This window comes from Centroberyx affinis, unplaced genomic scaffold (assembly GCF_046629955.1).
Source record: "Centroberyx affinis isolate AG114_WGS23_722 - 3 ecotype Tasmania unplaced genomic scaffold, CSIRO-AGI_Caff_v1 ptg009792l_1, whole genome shotgun sequence".
Classification (NCBI taxonomy): domain Eukaryota; kingdom Metazoa; phylum Chordata; class Actinopteri; order Beryciformes; family Berycidae; genus Centroberyx; species Centroberyx affinis.
Genome location: NW_027284639.1, coordinates 1 through 7,867, shown reverse-complemented (window position 1 = coordinate 7,867; position 7,867 = coordinate 1). Strand labels below are relative to the sequence as shown.

Here is a 7,867-nt window from a genome sequence, read left to right as displayed (position 1 = left end):
TTGTCAGTTTATAAATAAAATTTGCTTGTTACCATCAATTTAGACAGCAGAATTATGCGTCTGGATATCCCAAAATCACCATATCATCACGATATGATTTCACTGAAAGACGATAAATGATAATATTGAATTATCGCCCGGCCCTACTTCAGAGTTTTAAGCCGATCATCACTCTTCCCTGAAGGACCGGACTTGATATTGACAGAAAACAACATTCAGTGAAGGTGTAAAGCATGTGGATTGTGTCCAGCCGGTCCAGATGGTTAGAAAGACTCACCCGGTCTGTCTCTCTGTGCAGCTCAGGATACGCATCACCCTGCCAACAGACAGCCAATCAGATCAATCAGCCAGCCAATCAGTCACAGACTCTCAGAGAGAATCAATCTGACCAAATTAAAAGCAACAACTTGAAAAACAAATCAGCAAAAGAATCACAATGTGATGATTTTTGTGTCAATATTGTGCAGCCTGTGGTTCAGCTATGAAGCTACAGCACTAACACTGAAGATGAAATAGTAGGAAGACAAAGAATGAAGAAGATGAAGGCAAAGAAATAGAAGGAAAAGAAGGAAGAGGAAAGGAAAAGGAGCAAGACAGAACAAGGAAAAGGAAGAAGATGAATTGCAAAGATGAAGAAATAGAAAGAAGAAATAAGGAAAGGTAGAAAAAGTAGGAAGAAGAAAAAAGGAAGAAGAAGGGAAGAGGAAGGAAGGAAGAAGAGGAAGAAAAACAAAGAATGGAGAACAACAAAGGGAGAAGGAAGAGGAGGAGGAAGAGGATGAAGAGGAGGATGAAACAGATGGATTATGGGAAGTGGTTGCAGCGGTGGGCGGGGCCAACGTCACGGTGGCCATCTTACCAGGATGTGGGCGACGGTGGGAACCAGGCTGGCCAGCGCTCCCTGGGGAGCCTGCAGCACTTCAGCACTGAACCGCACCGCCCGCCGCAGAATCCTCCGCAACACCAACCTGACACACACACACACACACACACACACACACACACACACACACACACACACACACACACACACACACACACACAATGAGATTTTGTCTCTGACCCAAATCTGAACATCTATCTATTGTCAGATATGATTTAGTTTAGAATTCCATGACTGTCTGTATTTTAGGTAGAGAGATAACAGAGAAACTATGATCATGATCATTCTCAAAATAATCTTTCTTCTACATTCTCTAACTGTGTTCACTTCTTGTAAATGGAATAATGCTGAAGTTTAACAATTCATCAATTTGCTGGGGACCCCCCCGGAACCCCCTCAAGGACCCCTGGTGGTCCCCGGACCCCACGTTGAGAACCACCCACGGCAGGAAACGGTCTCAATCCCAAAACTCCACAGTTCACCAGCCTCTGTCCCTGCTGCAGCAGCCGGACTGAACAGACTGATGGGAAACTAAAACAGAGACTCAAACTCTACATGTTTAGAACAGGAGTGTAAGAGCCATTCTAGGGAAAAAGATATTTTGATATATTTGTAATTTGTATATTTGAAATAATGTTGATAGCTAATAATGTTAATTGAAATACTAGTGATATTGAATAGTTAATTTGTACTATAGTCATATTTGTTGATTATTATAGAACATTAGATTCCCTATAGTTTCTTATGCAGGCCTATAGCCTGATAGATTCCAAGTAGTTGAAATGCTCCTTTACACTGACGTCACTGACATCAGACTCAGAGCAACAGTTTTTTGACCGAGAGAAAATGATTTGATGCTTGTTAGTCTGTGACTGTTTTGTTTTTCCACTAAACGTTCTAAATGGAGTTATGGTTTCTCAGATTTGTTCACGTCAGACTCAGTGCTTTCTGTGTGGACTTTACCCAGGAGGCACATCCTGAAACACTGAAGGAGTTCTGCTGCAAGGAGGACAAACTAACATCCAGCAGCATCTGAACGGTTTTCATTTCTCTCCTTGAACACAACAACTTTTTGTCCAATCACCTCTTTAATCAACTCAGCATTGTGTGGTGAGCAGCAGCTTGCTGTCTGTTGCTCAGGCTTCAGACAACTGACAGAATTACTGACAGATAGATTTCTGTCCGCCGGCTGTTTGGAGCGTCAACATGGAGCAGAGGCAGAAACACAGGAAGCTTCACTCATAACACTGTGACAAGAAACAAGAAGGAACAGACTCTACTGGAAACCTCCAGTCATCCCAGATTCTACAGAACAAACTTAGGAATGATCTGATTGGCTGAACGGACAGATTCGTCAGCGTCCGTTCAGCCAATCAGAGGCGTTCCTACGTTTGTACGTTTGAAAAAGTTCTCCCGCCTGTCAAGTTATGGCTGGAAGAAATGGTAAAACTTTCTCACCTGGAGAGAATACGGTTCTCGCTATTAAATAAACTGAAACAGTTCAACAGGATCTGGCCCCTTCTCCAATACATTGATAACTCAAACTGATCAGTTGGACAATATTGATGGCCCCCTTTGGTGTGACAAGATGTAAAGTCCCGGGAAGGTGGGAGGGGGGTGGGATAAGGGGATAGTTGTATACATGTCTTTGTTTTTGTTTTGTTTTTTCTTTTATCTTCTTTTCTCTTTGTTTGTTTGTTCTGTCTCTAACTCTAAAGCGAGGACAAATCTGTAAAACTGAATGTATTTTACGACGCTTCCTCAATAACAAAGATTTAAACACAGAAAAACTTCAGCTGGTTGAACTTTCTGTCGTCAAAACGGTTGGAAACCTGACAGACAGAGTGTCATCAGTCTGTCTGACAACAGACAGACAACAGACAGCTGTCAGTGGAGATGAGCTGAACTGAACAGAGACAACAGACAGACAGACGGTCAGTCGGTCAGTGTGGCCGCAGCCTGATTCAGTTCTCTGCTCTATGAACTAACAGACAGTTCTCCAGTGTTGCTGCATCATGGAGACTGAGCTGAAGGTGGACTGGTTCGGTGGTGAAGTGTCGGTGAGCCTCACTCTGGTCCGGACATGCCGGGGTGAACTCCGTCGGCGATGCAGACGGTCAGCGTGCGGACGTGGTCGGTCACCACGCGGTACGCCATGTCCACCCGCCCCTCGTCCGCCCCGCCCGTCCGGCCGCGGTACGCCCCGACCCGGGACCGCTGAGGAACACAAGAGCCAATCACTCGTCAATAACTCTCTACATATCCTAATCTGAGCAAATTCATCACAGGACCCTCTTGGTGTTTTGTTACCTTGGTATTTTGGTGTCTTGGTGTTTGGTGGTCCCTATCTCCTGTATGGTCTCTTGGTGTTTAGGTGTTTTGATGCCTATCCACTGCATAGTGTTTTGGTGTTTTGGTGCCTACCTGCTGCATGGTGTTTTGGTGTTTTGGTGCCTACCTGCTGCATGATGTTTAGGTGTTTTGGTGCCTACCTGCTGCATGGTGTTTTGGTGTTTTGATGCCTACCTGCTGCATGGTGTTTAGGTGTTTAGGTGTTTTGGTGTTTAGGTGTTTTGGTGCCTACCTGCTGCATGGTGTTTTGGTGTTTAGGTGTTTTGGTGCCTAACTGCTGCATGGTGTTTAGGTGTTTTGGTGTTTTGGTGCCTACCTGCTGCAGGGTGTTTAGGTGTTTTGGTGCCTACCTGCTGCATGGTATTTTGGTGTTTTGGTGCCTACCTACTGCATGGTGTTTTGGTGTTTTGGTGCCTACCTGCTGCATGGTGTTTAGGTGTTTTGGTGTTTTGGTGTTTAGGTGTTTTGGTGCCTACCTGCTGCATGGTGTTTTGGTGCCTACCTACTGCATGGTGTTTAGGTGTTTTGGTGCCTACCTGCTGCATGGTGTTTTGGTGCCTACCTACTGCATGGTGTTTTGGTGTTTTGGTGCCTACCTACTGCATGGTGTTTTGGTGTTTTGGTGCCTACCTACTGCATGGTGTTTTGGTGTTTTGGTGCCTACCTACTGCATGGTGTTTTGGTGTTTAGGTGTTTTGGTGTTTAGGTGTTTTGGTGCCTACCTACTGCATGGTGTTTTGGTGCCTACCTGCATGGTGTTTTGGTGTTTAGGTGCCTACCTGCTGCATGGTGTTTAGGTGTTTTGGTGCCTACCTGCTGCATGGTGTTTAGGTGTTTTGGTGTTTAGGTGTTTTGGTGCCTACCTGCTGCATGGTGTTTAGGTGTTTTGGTGCCTACCTGCTGCATGGTGTTTTGGTGTTTTGGTGCCTACCTGCTGCATGGTGTTTTGGTGTTTAGGTGTTTAGGTGTTTTGGTGCCTACCTGCTGCATGGTGTTTAGGTGTTTTGGTGTTTAGGTGTTTTGGTGCCTACCTGCTGCATGGTGTTTAGGTGTTTTGGTGCCTACCTGCTGCATGGTGTTTAGGTGTTTTGGTGCCTACCTGCTGCATGGTGTTTAGGTATTTAGGTGTTTTGGTGCCTACCTGCTGCATGGTGTTTAGGTGTTTTGGTGTTTAGGTGTTTTGGTGTTTTGGTGCCTACCTGCTGCATGGTGTTTAGGTGTTTTGGTGCCTACCTGCTGCATGGTGTTTTGGTGTTTTGGTGCCTACCTGCTGCATGGTGTTTTGGTGCCTCTGCTGCATGGTGTTTAGGTGTTTTGGTGTTTTGGTGCCTACCTGCTGCAGGGTGTTTAGGTGTTTTGGTGCCTACCTGCTGCATGGTATTTTGGTGTTTTGGTGCCTACCTACTGCATGGTGTTTTGGTGTTTTGGTGTTTTGGTGCCTACCTGCTGCATGGTGTTTAGGTGTTTTGGTGTTTTGGTGTTTTGGTGCCTACCTGTTGCATGGTGTTTTGGTGTTTAGGTGTTTTGGTGCCTACCTGCTGCATGGTGTTTTGGTGCCTACCTACTGCATGGTGTTTTGGTGTTTTGGTGCCTACCTACTGCATGGTGTTTTGGTGTTTTGGTGCCTACCTACTGCATGGTGTTTTGGTGTTTTGGTGCCTACCTACTGCATGGTGTTTTGGTGTTTAGGTGTTTAGGTGTTTTGGTGCCTACCTACTGCATGGTGTTTTGGTGCCTACCTGCATGGTGTTTTGGTGTTTAGGTGCCTACCTGCTGCATGGTGTTTAGGTGTTTTGGTGCCTACCTGCTGCATGGTGTTTAGGTGTTTTGGTGTTTAGGTGTTTTGGTGTTTTGGTGTTCTGGTGCCTACCTGCTGCATAGTGTTTAGGTGTTTTGGTGCCTACCTGCTGCATGGTGTTTTGGTGTTTTGGTGCCTACCTGCTGCATGGTGTTTTGGTGCCTACCTGCATGGTGTTTTGGTGTTTAGGTGCCTACCTGCTGCATGGTGTTTAGGTGTTTTGGTGCCTACCTGCTGCATGGTGTTTAGGTGTTTTGGTGTTTAGGTGTTTTGGTGTTTTGGTGTTCTGGTGCCTACCTGCTGCATGGTGTTTAGGTGTTTTGGTGCCTACCTGCTGCATGGTGTTTTGGTGTTTTGGTGCCTACCTGCTGCATGGTGTTTTGGTGTTTTGGTGCCTACCTGCTGCATGGTGTTTTGGTGTTTTGGTGCCTACATGCTGCATGGTGTTTAGGTGTTTTGGTGCCTACCTGCTGCATGGTGTTTAGGTGTTTAGGTGTTTTGGTGTTTTGGTGCCTACCTGCTGCATGGTGTTTAGGTGTTTTGGTGTTTAGGTGTTTTGGTGCCTATCTGCTGCATGGTGTTTTGGTGTTTTGGTGCCTACCTGCTGCATGGTGTTTTGGTGTTTTGGTGTTTAGGTGTTTTGGTGTTTTGGTGCCTACCTGCTGCATGGCGGTCATCAGTGGGCTGAACAGGTCGGTGTCGTAGTTGGATCGTTTCCCCTGCAGGACGCTCACCAGTCTCTCCAGTCCCATCCCAGTATCCACACTCAGCTGGGGCAGGGGGCGCAAGCTGCGGTCCGCCTCCCTGACACAGGACAGACCAGACACACACACACACACCGGTCATTGGAGATACACACCTTCATACTGGGAGCTGACCAGTACAACCTAGAACTGTGTGTGTTGTACTGGGTTTGTGTGTGTCATACTGGTTTCATGTGTGTCAAACTGTCCTATGTGTGTGTTGTACTGGTTTCATGTGTGTTCTGCTGGTTTCATGTCTGTTGTACTGGTTTCATGTGTGTCAAACTGTCCTATGTGTGTGTTGTACTGGTTTCATGTGTGTTCTGCTGGTTTCATGTGTGTTCTACTGGTTTTATGTGTGTTGTACTGGTTTCATGTGTGTTGTACTGGTTTCATGTGTGTTGTACTGGTTTCATGTGTGTCAAACTGTCCTGTGTGTGTGTTGCACTGGTCCTATGTGTCTTGTGCTGTTCCAGTTATCCAGATGTATGGGTGCACCTGTTGTACTGCATGAAGACCAGGTTCCAGATCTCCACCACATCAGGACAGTCTGTGTTGACCAGCGGGGCGGCGTTGCGGCCTCCCAGGTGGTCGTAGTGGATCTCGGTGCAGGGGCCACAGGGGCCCGAGTCCCCCATCTCCCAGAAGTTCTCCTGCAGGCCGAACGGCAGCAGGCGCTCCGCAGGAACCCTGAGGACCCACAGCTGCTGTCACTTAGTCCACATCACACCATCACTATCATTATTATTACAATTAATATATTATTCTGATTTTCATTATTGTGTTGTATCTGTTTATCTTCCTATCTTGTTAAACTCTTTGTTTTGCAACTTTGCACAAAAGGTGCTATATCTATAACGTTTTATTGATTGATTGATTTACTATTGTATTGTTTTATCCTTTATTCTTATCCTTTCATCTTGTGCTGCCTTCTGTTTTCCCTGGATTTGTTTATTTAGATAAAAACTACCAGCAGTATTAGCAGTAATAGCTGTAGTATCTGTAGCAGCAGAAAACTAGTACTAGTTGTAATAGTAGTAGTAACAGTAGTAGTACTAGTAGTAGAAGTAGCAGTAGAAGAAGTACTAGCAGTAAGAGTAGTAATAGTAGTATCTGTAGTAATAGTTGTATCCACAGCAGTAGAAAATTACATTACATTATGTCATTTAGCAGACACTTTTGTCCAAAGCGATTTACAATAAGTACATTTTGTCAACAGCAGAAGTACTAGTAGTAATAGTAGTAATAGTAGTAATAGTAGTAATAGTAGTAATAGTAGTAATAGTAGTAATAGTAGTAATAGTAGTAATAGTAGTAATAGTAGTAGTAGTCGTAGTATTTTGTGCACAGGCCAAAATAGAAGTAAATCCTGTGCCACATTAATAAAAGTAAAGTGCTCAGCTCAGTTCAAACTACAGGTTGAACCAGCAGCTCTCGGGGTTTTTCCTCCTTTAAGACTTTCTGTGTCAATACTGAACTTCCAAAGTTCTTCACTGAACCCATCCTGCTCTCAGGAGCCGAACGTACCCGATGTCCAGCCAGATCTGAAGAGTCTCCTCGTCGGCTGGTAACCCCGAGGCGGCGTCTCCCGCAAAGTAAGACACATAGAGTCTGTCCGGACGTATCCCATAATGCTCTGTGAGGAGACTCCAGGCCATGGAGCAGGCCTCCTCCTGTAGAGAGAGAGAGAGAGAGAGAGAGAGAGAGAGAGACAGAGAGACAGAGAGAGAGAGAGAGAGAGAGACAGAGAGAGAGAGAGAGTGAGACAGAGAGGGAGACAGAGAGAGAGAGTGAGAGAGAGAGAGAGAGAGAGAGAGAGACAGAGAGAGAGACAGAGAGAGAGAGAGAGAGAGAGAGAGAGAGAGAGACAGAGAGAGACAGAGAGAGAGAGAGAGAGAGAGAGAGAGAGAGAGAGAGAGAGAGTGAGACAGAGAGGGAGACAGAGAGAGAGAGAGAGAGAGAGAGAGAGAGAGAGGAGAGAGAGAGAGAGAGACAGAGAGAGAGACGAGAGAGAGAGAGAGAGAGAGAGAGAGAGAGAGAGAGAAGAGAGAGAAGAGAGAGAGAGAGAGAGAGAGAGAGAGAGACAGAGAG

The 7,867-nt window shown here is 45.7% G+C and overlaps 1 protein-coding gene across 1 annotated transcript; it reads right to left on the bottom strand.

Moving 5' to 3' along the window:
• Positions 1–277: 277 nt before the first annotated feature.
• Positions 278–7,437, bottom strand: LOC139640561 (alanine--tRNA ligase, mitochondrial-like; the record flags this gene model as incomplete). Its single annotated transcript, XM_071514732.1, has 6 exons — positions 7,304–7,437; positions 6,275–6,466; positions 5,693–5,837; positions 2,955–3,100; positions 860–968; positions 278–316 (listed from the first exon to the last, which is right to left on the bottom strand). Coding segments are annotated over exons 1-6 (762 nt in total), but the record flags the coding sequence as incomplete, so codon positions are not given.
• Between the last annotated feature and the right edge of the window lie 430 nt (positions 7,438–7,867).